Source organism: Lepisma saccharinum, chromosome 1 (genome assembly GCF_977018435.1).
Source record: "Lepisma saccharinum chromosome 1, izLepSacc3.1, whole genome shotgun sequence".
In the NCBI taxonomy this organism is placed as follows: Eukaryota; Metazoa; Arthropoda; class Insecta; order Zygentoma; family Lepismatidae; genus Lepisma; species Lepisma saccharinum.
The window spans coordinates 164041932-164067383 of NC_139229.1; the positions used below are offsets into that span (position 1 = coordinate 164041932).

The window sequence follows — 25452 nt, forward strand, 5'->3', positions numbered from 1 at the left end:
GCAAGTAGTATCATCCAACTTCAAGGCGAATATTGACATGCTAGTGAAGGAAACATAACCACAGTCCTCTCATTGGAGGGATAAATGATAATTCTTGTGTCAATGGTTAACGTGCTTTCTTTCATAAACAAAATATCAGATTTGTTTCATTATACATATCTGTTGTGTTGAAGCACCTAATCTCAATTCAGAACTTGTCAGTGTTCTTTGCAATAGTTAATTACCAGTGCTGGTGTGTTGTTTTAATAGTAAAGCTTATAGTAGATGAATGTATCGGGAACAACAGAAACCATGTAATTATTTGTAAAGCTACCACTGCCTCTGTGAACATGCTTGGAACAGTGCAGCCCATCAGTCCCTTATGCTGGATTGAAAATGGCCCGCTATAGGGAAAAGGTTGAAGACCGCTGAGCTACAGTACTTACTCATGTACACAAACTGGGCAAATAGGTACCTCGTCCAATCACAGATCAACAAAAGCTCGCTCAGCACATGCACTGTTGACGATACAAAACACAAACAGGTTTCTTAACCTTGTGGTAACCCGTGGTAACCCAAATGGGGTGAATCACATCAAACTGTACCAATGCAAAAGCCCATCATGAACAAGATCCTGCAGTGTTAGTGGGGTGTGTGTGTGAATATCATGAATTATGATCTACTGGCACATAATCAAACAATTCATTCAACCATATACTCTCATCAACTGGAGCAGAAACACTCATCTTTAGCAGAACATGATGCAGCATTAGTAAACTGGTGAGGTACACTTCTGCACCAGGGCAATGCAGGATCCATGAAAATCCAAGCAGTGCAGTCAGTCTTCTATTTCTTTCAGCCCAAATTGGTGATGCTTTACGTCGATAATCACATGGTGAATACCATGTGGATGTGCCATTGCTTTCTTACCAACCTGATATATTTTACCTGATTTAGTGTTATCAGCTTTCCACATGCTTAATGTAGCAATATGTGCAAAAGAAAATCTCGTTGATGCCTACATATTGAATTTGACGTGGCTACATATTTGTCCTTCCAAAAGTGAAGTGCTTATAAATAAACACTTGATCAATTATAAATAAGTTCCAGCACACACATAATTGAAGTAAGTGAAAAAGAAATGTAGCTTGAGTAGGAGTTTTGCTGGCAAACTCATCATTCCTTGCCAGAGTTCTTACAAACAGAACCACTAATTCAAATCCTAGTTTCACCACTCCTATTTGCTGCTGCTATGTGGGCTGTACATTTGAAGCACATTGTGTTCTCTGTTACCATGTCTACGTGGAGAAAAATTTGTAAATAGAATACATCTCACAGAAATTTTGCCCCATTTTTATAATGAAAATAAGGTAATATGTGGTCTCTAATTGCACCTTAGAAAATATGGTGCCTTGAATTGTAGAAGACAAGAATCATGTATAATGAAGTTAGTAAGAACAGATGCGCATTGGTTGTTACAAAGATAAAGTAATAAGGAAATGATTCATAGCCACTAAATTCTCAGTGGCAGATAACCTAAATATGAGGAGCATTTTAAAGAAAAGTGATTACTCAACAATATTTCCATTGTTTGCCTCTGGTAGCAACAATGAATTATTGAATCAGATAATGTCTTTACTCTCGCTTCTACACTTCACATGTCGTAGTTCTATTACATTGCACAATGCTGACTGTAGCCGTATTGAGTAGTATGCTCTAATGATCTCGTGAAAAGAACAAGTTGCATACATCAAAATTCAAGTTGCATGTGTTAGAAATGCTGGAAGTGTCACAGAGTACTTGTGCAAGTTTGTGGTGATGAGGCACTTCCATATCCAACAGTCTGCCCCCATGGCGGAGTGGTTAGCACATCTTGCTGTGACACCAGGGGTCCCGGGTTCGAATCCCAGCCTGGGCATGGATGTTTGTGTGTGTCCATTCATAAATTTCATCATGTCATCACTCATCCCCATCTTCGCAAATTAGCCAAATGTTTCACAAAAAGCGAAGTAATATAAAGCAAATCAATCAATCAATCAACCATATCCAACAATGATTCAGTGTTTTGCCATATCAATTCGCCAAGAATGTGAAAGTTCTGACAAGGACCCATAAAGGTAATGTTTATTGTTTCCTATGATCACAAGGACATTCTCCTTTGTCACACAGTGCTGAAGGGAGTTAACGTGAACAGTGAGTATTGCAATAACTTTATGGAATGAATCTTCTTCGTTCAGTGATTTGTCAAAAGCAACCAACATTTCTGGTAAGCCATGCAATTGTGCTGCATGACCACACATGCTGCAAATTCAGTGAGGCAGCTGCTTGAGTGGTGGGGTTGGAAAGTGCTAGATCACCCCCGAACAGTCAGGACACGAATCCTTTCTATGATTTGTTTTGGAAGCTAAAAGGTCCACTGTGGAGATATTGCCTGAAGACCACAATGACGTAGTGCAAGCTATAGGATGGTCCTTCAGTGAAATAATTATAATAATAATAATCATGATTCTGCTGACAGCATGAGAAAATTGCCAGAAATTTGGCAACATGTACTACACTCAACAAGACACTATTATGAAGGAATGCAATAACTTTGTTCCTCCACGATAACGTAAGTAGACAGTTATGAGCATGTAATCACTTTTTTTTAAAATTAATCCTCGTAGGTGGCATGTACACTTAAAACGGCAAAAATAGGGTCTTATAAAGACACTAATACAGTTGAGAGGTGTATGTTTGATAATGTTGAAAAGTAGTGTTGCATAGTGCAAGTCCACCCTCCTCACTTTATTGTAGATTATTTCAAGAAATTGTGAGTACCATCACACTCTTGATTTTTTCATGAAACACAAGTTTACAGTAAATATCCTGATTGTTAACCAGATAATTCTGGAATGAGAAAAATTCAATTCTCGAATTGAAGCAAAAGTAAATAAATAAAGTTATGTACACTTTTACTTGTTTGTACATCACTTTTCTGCCACTTTTGACTAATTGTGAAAATGAGGACGAATGGTGATTAGTTGGAATTTATGAAGAGACTGTCACTCAGCATAGAGCTTGAATCCAGTGGCAAGTTTGCGAGTTGGTAACACACACACACACACACTATTTAAGTTCTTCAACAGACATAGACAAGTATGTAGGTTAAGAGCTTCATAATAATTTCAAGAGTTAACAAAACTAGAAGCCTCAAATGTGGCATTAACTGACCATTCCCCTGTGACTTAATATCAGTTTGTAGGCATGTATTCATCAGAAAATTGTTTTTACCAAAAATTCATCCAAAGTATCTGAGGTGTATATTCTCAGATGATGAGGCATCTTTTTCTTTGGTTTATTTTTATTTTGTAATTGATGTGATGTGTGTGTGCTTAAACTGCCCTCTGTGTGTAATCTGAACCTAATATTTCCTTCCTTGCTGTGTGTTTAATTCATAGTTCTTCAGATTTCTGAATGCTTCATAGTTTGATCTTTTCAGTTGATATTCTATGATCGGTTTTGTAATTTTGCAGGTTGGTAATTACCAAGTTCAGTAGCTTAATGGAAGGGCAACCATCTCATTCTCGAAGAAAGGTGCTAGCTGGCATTGTGATGACAACAGGATTGCAGATGGAGGATGCGGCTGTCATTTCAGTCGCAACAGGAACAAAATGCATCAACGGAGAACACATGAGTGTGCAGGGTGCTGCATTGAATGACACACATGCTGAAATCATTGCTAGAAGGTGTTTGTGTGATTACTTCTACAATCAGCTTGCTCTACTAAAGACTAAAGGTACCTCTTTTTTAATTTTTATTTATTTGCCTTAATTGCACTGTGGATTGTTTATGCTGCTGTTTAATAAGGGTTTAGAAGTCTAGTGTCACATCACATCCTAAAATAGAGTGTATTTTACAGTTAATTTTTAGACCTCACAGTTGTGTTGTGACTAACATTGTCACCTTCTGATCAAGGGGCTTTATGTTCAGTTTGCACTGAAGGTTCAGTCATAATTAGTCTATCTGATCTTAAAGTGTGCATAAAACAAACTGTGCTAAATATTAAAACAATTCTACCTCTATAGGTTAATCACAGTCAAGAATGAATGATGAAGTAGTGAAAGAGGTGAGACAGGAAACCAACGATCCAAGCCCAATACAGTATTCTGTACTTATTGTGCTATACTATTGTATACGTATCTTCATCTCTAATGCTGTTTTACTTTGTTCATATTCAGTTAGTTACATGATTAGATGTTAAGTATTCACTTTCAGTTTATTCTTCATTAATATTTATTCCACGTGCCTTTATATTTCAGAAACTGCAGAACAGTCTATATTTGTGCCTAGACCAAATAATGCTGGTGGTTATTGTTTGAAGGAGAATATTAAATTTCATTTGTATATCAGTACAGCTCCATGTGGTGATGCCAGGTAAGTAAAATAAAGTTTCATATTCACATTGTGAACTTTAAAATCATATTTTCTTCGCATATGAAAGCTGTTAGATGTGATTAGGGCCATGTATTTATGGTGAATAAATTATTAATATTACGGTACAAAAACTGGGCAAACTTTGGGATAAAAAGTAGTATATAAAATGGCAATTCAGTGTTAAAATGGTGACTACAACCCTAAATGTGATTCAAAACTATACTTATTTCACAAAATAAATATTTCCTTTCTGGTAGCCGCAGTATGGCATATCTGACTGCCATGCGGGAGACCTGGGTTCGATTCCCAGTGTGGGTGATCTAATATTGGAATTTTTCCGGCCTTGTTCCTGCATAAAGCAGCTCTGGGGCTCACCCAGCCTCAAATCAATGGGTACCTGGAGGCAACCCTACGGAGGGGGATAAAGGTGGCCAGAGTGTAGTGCTGATCACATCACCTCCAAAATGATCAAGATTGTGAATGTGTGGCGTTTACCTGCACATCCCCTAAATGTGCCTTCATCACACGGTGCTATATGCACAGGGAACCTTACCTTTTTACCTTTTTCGGTAGCACATTTATGAAGTTGTCAGAATATTAAGTTAAGTCATGTGTAAAGGAGTCCATTTTTTGCTTTTCAAATATTTGCAGCAGATTGCATGATTTTGCATAATTCAGACTTTAGAAAGTGTTCTATCCATAAGTAAACTCTAAAATTTATATTTAAGAGTTTATATTTCACATTTTGTAGCTTATTTTGCATCACTTTGTGACAAATCATGGTAGGAAAACATACCTTACAACTTTCAAAAACAAGGATAATGAACATTACAGCATGATATTTCACATTTTGGGTTTAGTGTTAGAAACGAAATATGCATGTCTCTAGATATGATTAACCTCTAAAGCCAGAATTTTAATACCCAGAAGTCTAGCGCCTGGGTGATAATTTTAAACTCCGAAACATGGTAGATTCGCACAGCATTGTTTAAAATGCTGAATCTTTGGAACCACTAATGCAATTCAATTGAAGCTTTCAACATAAGTAAATTACATATCCATGGGTTTGTTAAATCTGCGAACATTGTTCAGAAAGTATAAATACAATAATCCGCTGCTCCCTGCCATCCTTTTTTACAAAAAACTACCTCAAACAAGGGACGAACAAAAGTAACTTTCAAAATATTTTCGCAAAATGACACTAGGTGGCAGTAAAATACAGTCTCACTAGCAAGCAGAAGAACATTCGTTTCTTTCTGTACAAATAGATGGCACGGAACAGGCATTCATTTAGAGCATTCATTGATGCAGACGTATGGTGTACGTTAAACCGCCCATAGTAGAAACGTGTAGGTCAGTATGCTGTGCGTCAAACCGGCCTTAGGGGTTAATGGAGCTGAATCATTTATGTATCATATGTACCAGGTTGCTATAATTAAAGATGCCCTATTTAGAGTCTTTTGGAGCCTTTTCATAGTAACTGATTGCGGTGAAACTTGCTATAGAGTCTATGAAGGCCATGGGGAAGTGAATGCTGATCGAAAAGAAAATACTTTATATTTTTACCACCAGGTGCAAATGTGGTGCTGAAACCTGGTTCATAACGAACAACATCCTGCTGATGAATTACACTGGTCGACATTTTGAGGAAAAAGTTCCAATGTTTTCAAATCAATAGGTGTTTCTGGAGGTATTTTGAATGCTGGTAATGGAAATAGCATCCATTTTTTTCAATCACGTCAGAATTTTTCACAATTTCACAATCAAAATTGTCATATTCGCCATTCCATTACACCTATTACAGAACACAACAAAATAAATTTATACAAGGGAAATTTCTACGTAGATTTTTTCAGCGAAAAATGCAGGCTCGACAAGGACTCGAACCTGGGTCTCTGACATATTGTGCCATTGCTCTCCACTGAGGTACCAAGCTAGCCTGGCTTCGCCTGATTTTTCGCTGTTGCTGTTTTACCTGTGTGGAATCGTCTCTTCTAGTGCTACCACAACGGGATCTGTTTCCTTTCAAATATTGTAGACGTTGAAGTTGCCTCGTTCCTCCCAGCGTAGAGATGCCATTTCCTTTAAATTAGGCACACACAGATTTGTCTATGCTGGGAGGAGGGAGGCAATGCCAACATCTACAGTTTTTCAAAGGCAACAGATCCCGTTGCTGTAGCACTAGAAGAGACGATTCCGCACAGGTAAAACAGCAACAGCAAAAAAATCAGGCGAAGCCAGGATGGCTTGGTAGCTCAGTGGTAGAGCCATGGCATGGTATGCCAGAGACCTAGATTCAAGTCCTGGTTGAGCCTGCATTTTTTGCTGAAAAATCTACATAGTACATCTCTTGAGTGTGCCTAATTTAAAGAATGGGAAATTTCAATTGTTTACAAACCAATAGGTGATTCTTGAAGTATTTTGAATGCTGATCACGGAAATAACATCAATGTCTTCCCATCAGATTAGGATTTATCCCTAGATCAGGATTTTTATGCATGTCGCTAAGTTCAATCAACCCACCATATTACAACATTGAATGTTGGACATTTTGTGAAGGAAATTTTCATGAGAGATTTTGAAAATAAAACCACGTTATAAAAGTCCATACAATGTTCATGCCAATGTTCATGTGAAGATGGAAGGTGGGTTAAATTCATACATTTCTACATGCATTTATGGTTCAAAATTGAAGGATTTGTATTGTAGAAAATTAATATTTTACCACCATCTAAACAGCCATCTAGTGGGGAAATAATGGAACTAAATATTTTGTGAAATTAAGGCAGTTATTATATTGCTGTTTTCTGAAAAATCTAGGCGTGATGGGTAAAAATGGATTTCATTTTTGAAATCAGCATGCTGAAATTATTCAGAGACAAGAGTCATCTGCGAGACATCGAAACCTATGTTGACCAGTGATCATGCTGTCTTACACTTTCAAGGGGTCATTCATGTTGACGGCATGCATATTGAACACTTGTGTACTGACAAACTAAAAATAAAGTTCTGTATGTCCAGTTTCTGGTTGTTATACCAGTGACATATTTGCACCTAGTGGTGAAAATTTGAACTTTTTTGTTTTTATTTTTGCATCAGTATTCACTTCCTCATTGCCTTCATACCCTCTATACCAAGTTTCACAGCAATCCGTTGCTTTGGACAGGCTCCAGAGGGCTCTGAATAGTACAGAAATACAATTTCATTATTTTTGTAAATCGAAAGGTTTAATTCATGTACGTGGGTTCTATAAATTTGTGTGTGGTGTGCAAGTCAAGACTTATTAAAGTCACCTGGTTGCATTAATTAATTAATGAAATTCTTGAACTGTTCAGGTTTTTCATGGAATATTTGTAATTTTGTATGAGGATCAGAATATTTGCTAGAAATTGGTAAATTTTTCTTGGCACTTTATTGGTATTGGCAAACATTTCATATCGACCCACCTTCGCTTTCTAATATTGACACCATTTATATTGGCCATCATCAAAGCTGGCTGGTATCAACTCATCTCCAACTTACACTGGTTTTAGGGAGAAGCTCAATCAAAACCTGATTATAAAAGGTTCTTCACAAAATCTACAGCATGGTAAGAAACTGTGTAGATTTGTGATAGCTTGTATATTTTATTTATTGTAAAAATTGTTTGTCTACACAAAAATAGATATGCAGTTCAGGTCAAAGCTAAATGAGGACATCATATTCCAACAGATTACTGTTTGCTACAAAGCCATACCATGTTCTCTTTCTTCAGAATCTTCTCCCCTCATGAGGCTGCAAACCAAGATGAAGCTGTCGATAAGCATCCCAACAGGAAAGCTCGAGGTCAGTTGAGAACAAAGATAGAGTCTGGAGAAGGGACTATACCTGTGAAGTCAAGTGATGGCATTCAAACATGGGACGGTGTGATGCAGGTAACAATGATATGTGTGCATAATGTATTGTTGATTAAGACATTGGTAGATTTAACTATTATTCAAGTTGACACGTCATTTACTGTGTTTATGTGAGATGATTTGGCAAATGGATATTTCATTGGTTAAGATTCTGACCCATCAGATTTATGTATATCCTTGTAAACCAGTATTTGACAGGTGTCTCAAATTTCATATTTTCAGTTTAAATACTTTTTACAAACCAAGGGAATGCAGTTTACATACTTTTTACAAACCAAGGGATATGTAGGAACCTTAAATTTTTAGTCTCGATGACACCAAAAACATTGTTTTCTGCTGTAAAGTGTGGTAACTGAATACAATTATACCAAATACATTCTTTGCACATAATAAGTCACAAACTGATGTGAATTTTGTCCTTTGTCCAATATTTAAGGTGTCACAAGTTTCTCCACTTTGTATGTGTGTACAGTACAAAAATCATAAATGTGCAACTATATGATTACAGTCAAACCTTGATTTTATGTTTTTGGGATGACAAAGATGAAAAACAAAATGAGGATGAATGTATAATACAGAAAAATTTTCAATTCAGGAATGTATTTAGTGTTCTATTAATATGTAGTCAAGGAAACTTTTGTGCAGTGGTCTGGTGTGGATCCGGGCAATGTGTGCTTATCACTTTCCCTGAGTCCAAAAAGGCTAAGAATAAGCATGGACTGCATGGACTGCAAAGTTTTATCATTTAATGTTGAGCATCGTTTCCTTTTTTGAAAATGTGAATTTTGAGGAAAATCACACTAAAAAATTACAAAAACAACAAAAAATTGAGGCAGATTCATTATTTGCAGATACTGATAAGAGTACAGAGTGATTGGTCCCACCCCTAGTAAATATAGATAATAGAATACCAACTAGAATATTGAAACACATTGGAGACTCGGATGTTTCATGTTAGCTCAAAATTGTGAAGTTATTGAGGTGCTTCTGGATCTTTCTTCAGAAAAGTTCTGATTGCTTGCTGTCTCTTAATCAAACTGTTTCTAAGTTTGACAACTATATTTCAGTGATTTTTATTGCAGTATTGAATATTTTAATTTCATTATTTTAATCCTATATTGGGTGGGCCTCGTCTGCACTGTCTTGGATTTGATTTGTTATGGGAGCACATTTAGTATGTTCTAGATCTTGTTTAAATTTTTGATCCAAAATTTTTGATCCAGCCCAAATGAACCTATTTGTACAGAGGAGGCTTAGAAACAAATTTTTGTTGAGCCAACCCTAATATCATGTTCATGAGTTTTTGTGTTCTTGTGTAATGAAAGTTTTCAGTAATTACTTTATTCATAGAAAATGTCAAATGAAATGTTTTTGCAGTTACATCCAACTTGCTCCTTGAACATTGACACAGTGGTAATGAGAATTGCAAGCTATCTGGTTTTAGTAACCTTTGTCGTAATTTATACTTTTATATAATCTGTTGATCTGTATTCTGACAGAATTGTGGTAAAAGTTTCAGGAAAATATACTTCTGGAGTGACTTGAAAATAACTTGGTCATGTAATAATTTCAGGGACAGAGATTACTGACAATGTCTTGCTCAGACAAGTTAGCTCGATGGAACGTCGTTGGGCTTCAGGGTGCTTTGCTCTCTCACTTCATTGAACCTATATACCTAGACAGTATTGTTCTTGGAAGTCTTTTCCATCCTAGTCACATGTTCAGGTGAGTGGTAAATTATGTTATAGCCTAGATATTTTGGAGAAATAATAATAAATAATTTTTCCATCTTATGATGAACTGATGAATCAATGTCAGCTAATATAGATAAAATTAATTTTAATATAATTTGATGAGTTGGTTCGCTAGAAGGTATAATAAAGGATCACAAAGAAAATCAGTGTGAAAGATGATTGTAATATCAGTGCTGCACAGAAAGACCTGTGGAATATGGTAGAATAGTTTTATTTCACAAAGGCATTGTACATGAATTATATCTTTATCCTCCATTACAGGCCATAATCTCACAAATTTCTACCACCACTCTCCATAGGTCAACTCACATCAATAAACTTTTACATTTTACAGTTAAAGGACAGTGTGCCCAGAATTTTTGAAAAGGGAGGGTATGTATACTTTTAGTAGTCAGTCGTCATTTTGCCATCTTTTCCTGTCTTTGACGTTCTTTTTTAGGAATACTAGGCTTAAGGAGGGGGAAGTTATGACCTTCACCCCCCCCCCCCTTTGGACATGCCACTGCACAAGCTTCTCAATACAACTTAATTACCAGGCACTCACTTTGAAACTGGGTCACAACCACACTGCTTACCCCCTTTCCAACCAAGCATTGAGTGTCAAACGTCTGTAGCTGCGTTCCTCAACCACAGTTTCTGCTTCTCACATGCATTTAACATGATAATCTAGTTATTGCTCTTTCAAGAAAGTTATCCGTAAAGATTGTAAATTTCATTAGGAAATTGAGAATTCTGAATACTGTGTGTTACAGAGAGCACTGAATGTAATATGATTGCTTCGAACTCTTACAAGTTCAGAAAGTGCAATGTGATTGGAAGGGGAAACAGAACAAGCATAGAACTAGTGTCCTTTTTTTTAATTGTTGTTTTATGTCAACTTTATGCACAGATAGGCTAATTGGGATGGGACCTTCAGTTTACAGTAAAGTGGTATAATAACCACTGTGCAATGTCCCTCCATTGGGTATAGAACAATCTCTTAAGTGAAAAATAATTCTGCTATAAAATGTGGTTCAGCGATGCACATAATTATTATGTTAATGTGCTAACTATACAGATGTTCAATTGAAATACTTTCCATTAAAAGTAGACCATATTCTGTAGCTGGCATTGATTTGACTTTCCTTCTCATCAAAATCGTGTACATGGATACTTAAGTAAATTATAATTTTCATTGTACTAAATCAGTTTTATAATAATTAAAGCTGTGCCAATAAAATATAACCATACTGTAAGGTATTATTGCTTGTGTATTTCTTGTATAATTCTAGAGCTGTATGTGGAAGAATACAGAACACGATACAAGGGCTTCCTCCACCATACCGTTTAAATAAACCTGCAATGAGTCTTATCAGTTCCCCTGAAGTTAGGCAGCCTGGAAAAGCACCCAACTACAGCGTAAACTGGGCTATTGGTGAGAGCATTGATATTTTCCATTTCTACAGTATTGAAGACTAACTACATGGTAGCATTTTAATTTCGTTATTTGTCACATAAGATTTGTGTACAGTACACATGTAGGAATGTGCACATAAACCAGAGTAGGTGAAAGTATTTTCCAGAAGTGTTTATTCCTATTTTACATTTTTAGTTTACTTATTGCTTTAATTCAGTCAGCTCTTTGTATCCTTTGTTATTTTAGGTTGAAAATTCCACTTCTTTATAATATATATGTGGCTTGAGTTCTTCATGCTAAATGTCCTGAACACACAAATATATGTTTAACATATATTGTATAATTGCTTCATTGTAAAAAATACCTTTGTTACATGATCCATAAAATAATATCATATTTAGAAACTTCTAATATTACTAAGTTACAATTGATTATTTTGTGGTGTATTAACTGTATACAGTATTTCAATATATTCTCTGCATCTGATTCCCTGATTTAGCCCATATAACAATATCACTTAGCATTGTTAGAACTCTCAGTAATAATAATGAAGCTTTACAAATTTTCAATTCAAGAAATTTAAAAAGTTTTCATTCTGATTATCATATGTCTGCAAACAATTTACTTAACTAACAAGCACAGCCGCAAAACGTGTACTGACAACTCTGTTGTGAATTTAATCCACCTCCTGATTAATTAACAGAAATTCAATTTAATAGTTATTAAGTTTGGTTTTACCTTATTTTTGCATATTTAAATGTTTTTCCCCATTTTTGTGAATTTAATGTACCGGGTGTTCCGTTCAAATCTCCCTAATTTCAATTAATTGTAGAAAAGAAAGTATGAATGATAGAGCAATTAAATATAAGAGAATTAAAGAAAAACTCATAAATTTTATTTTCCACACACTAATACACCTCCACCTCCACATATTGGTAGCACGAACAATATTCAGTCTGTATTCAACTTCTTGCCATGTTCTCTCCAACATGTCCCCTGTTACTGTATCATGTATGCGGGTTTGTAACTCTGGGATATTATTCACTGGAGTTTCAAACACACGATCCTTGACGTAACCCTGGAGGAAGAAGTCCAGCGGAGTGAGATCAGGTGAACGTGGCAACCACCATATTGGTCCATCGCGTCCAATCCAACGATTAGGAAATGTCGAATTGAGGGTTTTCAGAACATCCAAACTCCAGTGTGGGGAAGCTCCTTCTTGTTGGAAGATGATGTCCAGTTGTAGAGCAACTACCTGGTGGTACACAAACTGCTCCAACATGTCCTAGTACACAGGGCCCGTTACTGTATCTTCATTGAAAACAAATGGACCGATGATCCTGTCCATGATTAGACCACACCAAACATTCAATTTTGGGCTATCGCGGACATGTTCTCTGTACACATGTGGGTTTTCAGATCCCCAGATCCGAACGTTATGCAGGTTGACAATCACAGACACATGAAACGTTGCTTCGTCTGAAAACAGGACGTTGTCAAGGAAGTGAGGATTGATGTTGATACGCTGCAGCATTTTCATACCAAATTCTTTGTGACGCAGCTTATCTGGCTTCAATTGTTGCACAATCTGCACTTTATACAGATACAACCGAAGCCGCTTGTGCAGAACTCGATGCATTGTTGTTGGAGGCACATTGAATTGCCTAGATGCCTGGTGGATGGATTTACTCCTTTTCCTCCGACACACAACGGCGAGCTCCACCAGATTGTTTTAGGACACTACCGGTTGTTAGAAACTTACTAAACCACAGCCTAATTGATTTAGCATCAGGTGCAACTCCTCCGTACACTCGTCTGAAATTTCGTTGCGTTGCAATGACAGATTTTGTCTCAGCATACCACACCACTGCCTGCACTCGTTGTTGAACAGTCGCTATTTTTATTTATGCGACCGTGGTGCTCCGTAGGGAGCAAACGGACAACTTCAAGTCATGAAAACAAAACTTGAAGATCGGGCCTTTCATTTGGTGTTACAGTTATTTCACAATTCATTGTACTTCGTTCACAGTAATTAATTGAAATTAGGGAGATTTGAACGGAACACACTGTATATTTTGTCTAGTTTTAGTCCATATTTCTACACCTGTTCAAAAGAAACACAATATATGTTCAATTTACTCCAGTTCTATAATATACTTCGAAAATAAGCTTGGGGCCTCCCCGATGGAGCAGTGGTAGCGTTGTTGCCTTGTAATCAAGGTGTCCCAGGTTCAATACCCGGTGGAGGCACAAGTGGTTCGGATTCCACTTTAAACTGTAGGTCCAGTCCCGATTAGCCTTACTGTGCATAAAGTGGACTTAAAACAACAAATCAACATAAAATAAGCTTGGAAAAATCCAGTGCACAGTGAAAATTTGCCAGAGAGAAATATATACAATTTGAAAACAAAAATGTTTGTTTAAGAATCCTAGTGTACTTACAGATTGGTGTGCACTGTTAACAAACAAATTATATGGGGGAAAGAATTTCCAAGTCTCAGCATATCTATCTGTTTCTTACATTTGTTAATTTTTATTATTATATTAATTAGAATGTAATTGTTTTTAGATCAAGAAGGCCCTGAAATAATTAATTCAGTTACTGGCAAAGATGAACGCGGGATTGCTTCACGGTTGTGCAAGAAAGGCTTCTTCAAAAGATTCCTTCAGCTGGTAGGCAAGATCGACTCAATAACGCATCTCAATGCAAAGTCTTGTTCACGAATGTATTCGGATGCCAAGGATGCAGTTCAGGATTATAAGGTAACTCTGTCATAGCATTAAAATGCAGTTTTATTTCCTTATTGAAATATAAATATTGCCCTTTTTGTGACAATATAGCATTTTGCTTTTGATTATAAGATGCAGTAGGGACTGACTGAAGGAACTTAAGGGGTTTTGACTTTTTCTTTTATTTGTTTCATGATAGTAATTAAAGTAAACATTAAATATAGTTAATTATAAGTGCTTTAGAGGTGTGAGGTCACTAAAAGTATTACCTTGAATGCCTGTGTTGATATACGAGTCACTTATTTACAAGACATGAAATATAAATCCCTCAGTTTGCTGATTAGTATTAATGGAGGATGGTGTGAATACACATTGTTCTACCTCTGCACATTATACAGTATTTGAATTATTTTAATGTTAGAAATGTTTACCTGTAATGTTCGATTAGATTTTCTTTTTTAAACCTTGTTTTTGCCGTGGCTTTAAACTGATAGGAATCCCAGAAAGGGAAATAAGACAAATTGATTGGTGGATGGTGAATATCAGCTGATAATAGTCACAGATGCATATTTGTGGTTAATAAAGGATGACAATTTTGCTACAAAAACCAAACCACATTTTGGGTTCAAGAGCGATACATAAAATGGAATCTCTGCATTAAAAATGGTGAATGAAATCTCGGATTTGATTTGCAAACTATTCCTAATTGCAGCAAATAAAGAAAATTCAATTCCAAAACAAATTCCTAACCTTTACCTGTTGAAAATGTCTACATTTGCTGCATAATTAATGTTCCAGGATTTAGCATAACTGGTAGGAAAATCAGGACTGTGGAAAATGTAGCGTTGGTCAGTAAACTCTGAATTTCATGTTTCGAAGTTGATTTTACATTATTTTGTTGACAGGAAAATATATCTCTCTCGCCTTTCAAAAACTTCAAAAATGAACATTACAATGTGGAACCTCACACTTTGTACATATGCATATCCCTAGTAATCACATAGTGCAGTGCATTCTTTGATGGCTAGTATCCTTATATGCCAGTGCTGAAGTTTGCTTTTGTTGGCACCCAAGTCATATGTGCATTGCAGGGGACGAAGCAGCCAATGCTGCTGCCAAATCTACAGACCATGATGTGCTGGTCCACCTTCTACGGACCAGGATAACTTCAGTATGAGTTTTCTTTCATTCCTGCATTCTTTCATATAGCATGAAGAGTTGGATATCATAATAGGGAACAAGATCCACATTATGAATCCCACCATTGGTGCATGCCATTCATCATAGTGTTTTTCCTGCAGAGAAGAGTTTATACAGGGTGGCTACTCACCAGGAATTCCATGAATTTGGAATTCTGTGTGAATTATTGGCTCCGGGAATTCTGCGTGAATTTTTCTCCATAGACGTGAATAGTTGCAAGTTTTATTAACCCAAATCCCATTGAATTTACACACATATTTATAAAAGTCCTGAGCCAAATTTTTGACAGTTTAACATTTATTTTTATCGACGAAGGAAAAAAAGATGCATGGAAAATATAACAGAATTCTCTCAATCGGTTAACTTAGTTATTTTTCAGAACAATTTATCTGACAGACAAAATATTATTGCAAGATATCTTGAAGTTGATTAGGTAAATTTGAGTTTTAAATTCTTGTACAGTAGCATTTCTTCGTAGATTAGTACATCCTGTAACATTTGTGACTTGTGTTTTTAGATGAATTTTGCATCTGAGTATGTGAAATGGCAAATGTAAAATCCACACTTGAAATTAAATATTTTTAATATGTATGTATATATACTGTTTAATTGAACTGAATTAGAATTTTTGTATACATTGGAATCGCACAGACTCTTTATATTGTTAATATATTTGTGTGTATCTGTGTGTGGGTGGTGAGAGGCAGTAATACGTAAGGTTGAAATAGAGAAAACATCTGCTTGTAGCCTTGAATTTTTTTAAAGTTCGCTTTGAAAATCGGGAATTCTACTTGAATTTCATCATGGTCGTTAGAGTGCTCAGTTATACTAACTTACCTTCGTATTCAACATGGCCATCTCATTTATCATCATTTCCTGCAAGGGCTGGACCCTCTGCTGCGTATGTAATGTTATTTTAAATATTCTGAACATTCTTATGGAATGTGCAGGTTTTAATATGCTCAGACAAACTTTTTATCTTCCTGATTCCTTGTTATCCATGTTCGGAGTAGGGATGGCCAGATCCGGATCCTGGCGGATCCAAAATCCGGATCCAAAGGATCCGGATCCTAAAATTTTTCGGATCCGGATCCGCAGATCCGGAATTTTCAGATCTGGATCCGGATCCAATATTTTCGGATCCGGATCCAGAACTTTCGGATTCGGATCCGTTTTGCCATCCCACATGCGCTTCTTTGGAAAGTAAGAATGTTCTTATAACAAATTTTTTCCATGCTAATATACATATACAAGGCACATCCAGAAAGTAAGTTTCCCTATTTTTAAAAAAAACAAAAAAACAACACAGTTTCAGGAAACCATTTATTGGCAACAGGTACAGCAAAGGGTCAGCTATTTTTCAACATAGCAACCACCAGAATTGAGACACTTGTCGTATCATGGTATCAACTTTTGGATCCCACTGTCGTAGAACTCTGCCGCCTGTGAATTGAACCAGCGTGTGACAGACGTCTTCAGCTCTTTGTCGTTGCCAAAACGCTCACCGGAGGACAGGAATTTCTTGAGGTGCAAGAAAACGTGAAAATCGCTGGGAGCCAGATCAGGACTGTAAGGTGGATGATCAAACAACTTCCAGCCAAATTCCGTCAAAACAGCTGCTGTGTGCCGAGCCGTATGTGGACGAGCATTGTCATGGAGGAGCACAACACCTGCAGTAAGCATGCCACGCCTCTTGTTTTGAATGGCACGTCGCAATTTCCTTAGTGTTTCACAGTAATGGTCAGCGTTCACCGTTTCACCTCTGGGGAGGAAGTCAATGAGCAAAATGCCCTTCCTGTCCCAAAACACGGTGCACATCACTTTCTGTACCGACAGCGTCTGTTTGAATTTCTTCTTGACCGGAGATCCACTATGCCGCCAATGCATTGACTGCTGCTTGGTTTCCGGGGTGAAGTGCGAAATCCACGTCTCATCGCCCGTGACGATCCTGTCGAGGAAATCATCGCCGTCATCATGGTACCGTTGCAGGAATGTCAGTGCTGCTCCTGAACGTTTCATTTTGTGTTCGGGTGTCAGGTTTTTCGGCACCCATCTGGCACACAATTTTTTGAACAGCAGGCGCTGCGTGACAATCTCATGCAACACGGATCTCGATATCTGCGGAAAAAGGCTACTCAACTCTGTAATCGTGACAGTTCTCAACGATGCGCTGCCGCACCAGCTCAACCAGATCATCAGTGATGAGGGACGGATGCCCACTGCGCTCTTCATCATGGACACTTTGACGACCTTCCGAAAACTGCCGACACCAGAGACGCACCAACTGCTTACTCATAATGTTCGGCCCATAGACCTCACAGAGCTGACGATGAATGTCAATTGGTGCAATGCTTTGTGCATTCAGGAACTTTATCACCGACCGAACCTCGCATGCGGCGGGAGAAGGAATACGAGCTTCCACTTCGGACCACTGCTGCCTCGCTATTGGCGCCGGGCGGGATCTGTCCGCCTGGCATATGATTGATACGTCTTAGCTCTGCTGCGCATGCGCAATTTACACGGCTCATTATGTTTACTTTCACGGGAAAAAAAATAGGGAAACTTACTTTCTGGATGCGCCTCGTATATAAAATACACATACATACACACACACACACACACATATATATATATAGTGTGTGTGCGCGATTTGTAATTTATACACTTACAAGGGAGGTCTAAGTCTCCCCCTCCGATTTCCATAAAACTTGGCAGGTGTGTAGAGGCCCCCCCTCCTCAAATGTCAAGATGAGGAAACCACATAAATATGGCATAGGAAGAAACAGGGAGCATATGGCCTCTCTATACACCTGTCAAATTTCATGGGAATCGGAGGAGGACATAGGGGGTCAGATGATCCCCACGGCAATTTGTTCTCATCTTGACATTTGAGGCGGGTTTTGCCCCCTAAAACAGTTTTTTAGCCGAAACAAAAAAAAAAACAAAAAAAAAAAACACGTACTTCTTCCTTTGGGCCCCTCTATACACCTGTGAAGTTTCATGAAAATCGGAGGGGGACACAGGCATCAGATCCTTACTTAAATTTGTCCTCATCTTGACCTTTGAGGGGATTTTGCCCACTAAAACAGTTTTTAGCTGAATAAAAAATACGTATTTCTTCCTTTGGGCCCCTCTATACACCTGCCAAGTATCATGAAAATCGGAGGGGAACACAGGGGTCAGATCCCCACTTCAATTTGTCCTCATCTTCACAATTGAGGGGAGGTTGCCCCCTAGAACAGATTTTTAGCCGAAACAAAAAAAACGTATTTCTTCATTTGGGCCCATTTATACACAAACCTGCCAAGTTTCATGGAAATCGGAGGAGGACACAGGGGTCAGATTCCCACTTCAATTTGTCCTCATTTCGACAATTGAGTGGGTTTTGCTCTGTAAAACCGTTTTTTAGCTGAAACAAAAAAAAAAAAAACACGTATTTCTTCCTTTGGGCCCCACTATACACCTGCCAAGTTTCATGGAAATCGGAGAGGGACACATACGTCAAATGCCCACTTAAATTTGTCCTCATCTTGACATTTTTTTGTCTAGGATCCGAATCCAGATCTGGAACTTTCGGATCCGGATCCAGATCCGTAACTTTTGGAACTGGATCCAGATCCGTAACTTTTCAGATCCGGATCCGTTTGGCCATCCCTAGTTCGGAGTCTACCCGACAAGTGTTTTAATGTGTTGTGTGTTTCCTGTGCAGCTCCCTTTACAAAATTGCACTTTTCCCAAGGAGCTTTTGCATGCTTTTTTAAATATGAGACCTCCCTGTATAGTGTGATGGATGCAAAATAGCCATATGTGCTCATGCACCCATAAATTTTAACTCATTCATCCATATTGTTCATATGGTGAGAGTTCTATCAGTACTGTGTGCAACTTATTTCTGTTCTTTTGATATTATTATTAAAGAAAATTTCATATACCTAGATAAACTTTTATCAAAGTCTTCTGGTCATGTAAATTGATTAGATGTGATTAGTATATTTTTACAGGGTGGTAATTTTTTATTTCTTTGTTAGAATTGTGTATGTAAACTAACTTTATAGGATGCACACTCGAGTGCTGCATGGGACCATTTTTGCGCACCCAGTCTCCCACCCTTGAGCTTACTGCACTCATAGTGGAATGATTGAAAAGTTCCATATTTCAGAGCCTATTGAGCAGCAGTGTCAACCTAAAACCCAATACATGGAAGGAAACCACTCTATGCAGTTACGATTCTAAATCATAATTCCTTACATTATTATGTAAGACTCAAATACAATACATATGAAAGTATGCAAATTCTACAAACTGAAACGTAAAATGGATACAATTGCTGAGGAAATTAAAAATATCGTATCACAGTCCAACAAGTACGTGTACATCATAGTTCACTTACCGAAAAAGATAATCATATTCTGCGAAATAATAAAATACAGTTATAACATTCAATCTAACATCATTTTAATGTGACAATAATCGTAGAAACATAAAATGCCAACCTAAGTAGTTTCAGTGCATAATTATATATTTCATTTCACATATCTCGGTAAGATATACAAATCTGCATTTTAACATAGATTACTTCGTGATCCATATTTGAGGACCCACTACCATAGACGAATGATGGAAATACATGTACTAATAGGGTTCGAGAGTTCGAGTGTATTCTGCTCGTTCAAGCGTTTTTCGCTCGAGCGGAAGACCTATCAATTCTGTATACCATCTAGCGTTGGCCGAGTGAACTATTTGCAGCTCGAACGAAAAAACGATCATTGCAGCACTAATGAACACACTAACAATTCTTCACTCTATGATATATCACATCATCTCATGTATAATGAGATCTCACGTATGTAGCAATTTGTTTTTCAGTCAGGCTGTTCCCATCACTTTCCATTTATCCTGTCTAGTTTGCTGTGCGAGAAAATTGGATTAGCATGTGCTCCCTCTAAGGTTCTATATGTAGGGTATTTGGCCAGATCTCTCTGTGGTGTGGTCACAAAACATTTCAAACCACTGACAAAATGGTCAAGTAAAGCAGTGTGAACAAAATGCTCATACCACATCCAGATATGCCAACACCTGCCAAGAAAAAAGTACATGGTAAAATATTTTGCATTTTGCCATAAAGGCATCACAAGATGTCTACTTTCTACACATGTTAAAATTATGATTCTACATGAGGGGGAAGGGGCGAGTATTAAAGCATACTGAATGCCCCTCGTATAATACACTTCGTTAGGTGTAATGATATGAATGATTTTTTTTAAAACATAGCCAGGTTTAGCGTATTTGTGCACATTATGCTCAATGATGATGAAAGTATTTTTCAGCATAGGGTATTTTGTCAATTTATGTTATTTGCTACACTGTCAGTATCAATGGGAAATACATACACCTGCATCCAGAAAGTAACTGAATATGCCTGATCCTTCTTTGTCTTTCGCAGATGGCCAAAGAGCAACTAGTTTTGGCATTCCATAAAGCAGAACTGGGCGCCTGGTTGAAGAAACCAATCGAACAAGATTTGTTCTATGATGAAGATGATGTGCAAGGTGCTGAATGACTCATCATCTTGGTTACATCCTTCGTCATTTTTCTTTCTCTGATGACAAATAAAGAAACTCTAAATCTAGATGTGTATGGTTCTATTGGGTTTTGCGTACCAAAATAGACTTCTTTTTCAGCCCACTGTTCTAGTCTAAAAAAATTCAACATACTGTTTGAACTTGGTAGCAGTAAAGGGCAGTTTCTGGGAAACTAGAGCAGAGTTTGGTTTGATTTTACAAACCATGTTTTACCTTGTGTCTCAATGAGAAATAGTTCTGATTGCATTTTTTTGCATAGTAACCTTCACAGTTAATAGCAAAATGTATTCTGTTGAAGGAATATTCCTGATTGCTCATTCACCTAACAGTATTACAAAATTTTAAATAGAAACACACACACACACATTCCAGTATTTTAAAATCTTAAATATTGTGGCTTGAATCACTTGTTTTGTCACTTACTCACATCTGTTGTTAAAACAGAATGGATTTAAAAAGTCAGGTTTTTTTTTTGGTTAGTTTACACAGTTATATCCATATTTTTTTACACAAGATCACATGATGTATGAAGTTCTTTTACTTGCTTTTTGCTAATTGTTTACAAAGAACTTAAAGTTTCGTAAACTTATTTAAAAAGAATGTGGAAGAGTTTTTATTTATACACACAAAAGTAGAGCAGTTCTTTGTGAACTACAATTATTAATTTGACAAGACAGTGAAATACATTTGTCATACCCACAAATTATTGAATTATTTTATAAGCTTTGTTTTAAAGGCTATTCAAGGCATATTTCTTTCCACATTGCAAATTTTGTAATGATTCAGAAACTGATTTTTTTTTACTAATGTTGTATTCTTAAAAGAAAAGCAATTACTGTTTTAAAAGAAAATAATTATTCCTGTTCAGGCTGAGAAATCTAAAATTCAGTACAATTAAAATTTGTGTAATTGTAGGTTAAGATCTTACTGGGTAATTTTCAAAATACTAAATTTTACTTCTTTTTTTTCATTTTAGTTTACTTTGTTGTACTGATTCATTATCATATAAAAATCACTCAAAGGAATAACAAGTAATAATGAAAGTTAACCAAATGTTTTGGATGCTCTTTTCACATGCCACTGTGAAAAAGAGTAATAACTATTGATAATTTGGACTCCACAATCATGTTTCTCAGGCTCTGCCCCTCACTATATCAAGCAGTTGTTTGGCTGCAACAGAATGATGGGTTGAAGAGGAACTCTACTTTGCTTTGTAAAACACCTGTGGAACCACTTCCAGGTGCTGTATCTTTGCTGCAAAGAATATCACAAAGGTTTTATACATGCCTTGAAAGAAAAGTAAGTCTTGTATGTTTTTGCTCTGTCAATCGAGATTGAAATTTGAGATTAATTTTAGCTAGAGTATAGTCAATACATAATTCAAGAATGTAGATAAAGAAAACACATTTTTGTGAAAGATAATTGTTTCACTTCAAGCATATGCTATAGTTGATTATAAAGGGTCTGTTTTTCTGTTTTAGAAAATGTACATTAAAAGAAGCAAAATCTTGAGACCCTTTCAACTTAGTTTTTCTGCCAACAATTAAAATTGTTATCACCACGTATAATAATGTAAGAGGTGAGTTATATATATTGAAGCACAAACAAGTTTAAATACTTTAAAATATTTGTACAGCTATTGAGAAAAGAGCCTTAGAAATCACACACTTAAGAATTAAATTTGCATGAATCTTTATAATCTTCATCTTACTATGAGTAAAATAATCTTATCTTAATGAAAAGTAGCATAATAAGTACAAATAGACAGTTTATCTCATCATGTGTGTTAGTCCATAGGAATGTAGTTGGAAATGAGTCATTTTTCTTCATGAAACAGAATGGACAAAGGCATTTTTTTTGTCATATCTCTGATCTTAAAAATTCTGCATTTGGAAATTGACAAGTTAGGAACTGGTGAAATTGTAAGCTTGAATTGTTGCATCTAGTACATTTATAATATGAATTCTTTTCTTGTTTCACTACACTTTGTAGGAAGTAATTTAAAATCTTTTAACTTTTCATTTTGCTTGGCAATATAACTAAATTCAATTGCATTGGAAGAACTGCTGATTAAAACTCATAGTTACACAGACAATAACTTGGAAATGAAACATATTGTTAAAGTGGTTGGTTTCAACCATGTGTATATTAAAATCTTTACTCACTATCATTATTTTCTCTTTTATCACCATTTGGGCAGCCACTTAAATACTTGTTTAAAAATAAAAGGAAATATAAGTTTTAACTGTAAACTTGAATATTTAAATAAGAGCTGCATAATAGTGTGTTCAAGATCATGTTAAGAAAAGTTAAAGGGCTGTGAAGTCATATGTAATAGGATATTCCTGTGTATTGCCACTATCACTAATTTCTAGACATATTTAAAAAATAAGTGTGATTCTGCAAATTTTGCAAAATAGGGTTGTCAAGTAACAAGAATCTCTGTTGAATAAATCAGGCATTATTTTCTGCCCTTATACATTCTAAAAGGGGGAGGGAGTTTGTAAAGCAACTACATGGCTATCTTTTCCATCTGCTTGTTTTTCACATTGTTTTGTTTTGGATAGGAGCTAATTGTTTACTCAATCTAACTAAATAGGGTTACAGTGGTTTTTACTTGATTTTCTCCATATTTATCACACTTCTTATTGGTTTATTCTCTTGTTTTACTAAATTAATCTTTGGCCAAAAAGTAAAGACTAGAAAAATAAGAGGGGAATGTATGAAGACCAATTTTTCGATTATCTTTCTATTGCAAGATGTCACTTTTGGTTATATGAATGTCCTTCATGAATTCCTATAACATAGTATCTTGATATATGATATAGCATATTTGTGTCTATACATAATAATAGAATGGGCACTGGAAGTGTTGAAATCCTTGTTAATACTAACTAATATGTAGTGGAGATTAAGTATACATAGTGCATATTTCTCAAAAAAAATGTTATTATTGTAGGTAGTAAAGTACTACATACAACGATAGTGTGCACCATTTTGAGAAATACTGACATTTTGGAATGAACTCTATTTCTATGCCTGACGTTACTGTTCCCATATTTGCATTCGTTAGAAATTGAGAATGAAAGTAAAATTTCTGAAGGTACTTTGGCTGAAAGAACGTGCTAGATGATGATGATAATTTGTTGCTGTGGTTGCATTTGTTATGCAGCTGTTTTATTCCCATCATGGTAGTCATAGTTCTTCCACACAAACATGAAATATTTTGCACCTTCTCCTTTAACACTTAATTACAGTATTTGCCTGAGCCAGAATCACCTTCGGTATCATTACGTAGTTTCTTTGTTAAGAGAAATAATCCTATACTGACAAAGCACAATTTGAATGTGAATTTGTCTTGTTGGTTGTTGAACCTACCTGTTACATTACCTACATGACTGACTGGCGAGCAGTCAAACGGGCATTTATATTTTTTTATTAGCTGTGTTTGATGTGATTCAAACTTTTGTGAAAGTGAGCATTAATGCCTACCGATTGAGGAAGAGGGTAATAACAACTTCGTTGTATTTGTTCGTTACCTTTTAAATACCACTCGTAAGTACAAATAATTTTATTTTACATCATTCCCTCATGTTAGGGAGGAAAATTCAATGTTGGTTTCTTTATTTTGAAATATGTAAGGTGCTCAACAGCATTGTATGTATAATTTAATGTCAATTCCTGTTTTTTGAATGTGTTTTGTATGTATGGGAGTATGTTTCAGAATGTTTCTGTTCAAAAAAAGTATTTAATGTAAGTTAAGTACATAATATAGTTTTTATTTTGCAACAAGAATATATGGTAAGAAAGGTTTATATTGAACGTGAATTTGTGCTAAGTATATACTGAAATTGTATATGCATTTGAATGACTTCTGTAGTAAATTGCAACATAAATGCATTTTTCCAACATAAATTTCTTATATTTTTGTGTCCTGTTGTTTACCCCCTACAGTACATGCTATATGCCTGCATCTGGTAAGATATGTTTAATTATTTATATATATATGAAATGCTAAGGATGCAAGTCATGATAGTACTTACTGTCTGTGCTAATACTTCATCTATCTTTTAAACTTTTTCTTCTTCCTGTGTGTACATCTTCCTTGTATTGTAGAATTTTACTTTAATTTGTAGTTGTTACAAGCAAGTAAACATGTTTTTCTTATGTATTGTTGTTGGAGAACAGATGCTCCTTTCATCCCTTGTTCCTTACGAAAAGATGGATTTAGTCTTATGTACGATAAATTTCAAATATTTTATTTCATCTGGACACCTGGTACTGCCCTCTGACATGACCAGTGTTGCCAGTACACCTCGTAATTTAAAAAGAAACATTTTTTTATGAATGTGTCATAATTAACCTCTTGCACAAAATACGTAAAAAATTATCATTCTTTCATCAATTTGATAAATACCCACGGAGACCATCAATAATTATTGCAAGCTACTCCATAGCTGTCTTTCATCTTTGTTTTTACTTCATACAAAAACTTTTTA

General features: G+C 36.1%; 1 protein-coding gene across 4 annotated transcripts in view; it reads left to right on the top strand.

Annotated features, from left to right (window-relative positions):
* The window catches only part of Adar (Adenosine deaminase acting on RNA), a 121325-nt gene extending 95910 nt beyond the window's left edge, over positions 1-25415 (top strand). For 3 of the 4 annotated variants that reach the window (XM_083141893.1, XM_083141900.1, XM_083141908.1), the window contains exons 7-13: positions 3495-3757; positions 4281-4395; positions 8150-8309; positions 9865-10016; positions 11317-11459; positions 14011-14204; positions 20815-25415. In XM_083141893.1, coding sequence (XP_082998019.1) covers positions 3495-3757; positions 4281-4395; positions 8150-8309; positions 9865-10016; positions 11317-11459; positions 14011-14204; positions 20815-20931 — 1144 coding nt within the window. In that variant the 3' untranslated portion in view covers positions 20932-25415. The remainder of the gene's footprint in view (positions 1-3494; positions 3758-4280; positions 4396-8149; positions 8310-9864; positions 10017-11316; positions 11460-14010; positions 14205-20814) is intronic. The other variant, XM_083141885.1, reaches the window with a different exon arrangement.
* Positions 25416-25452: the final 37 nt, after the last annotated feature.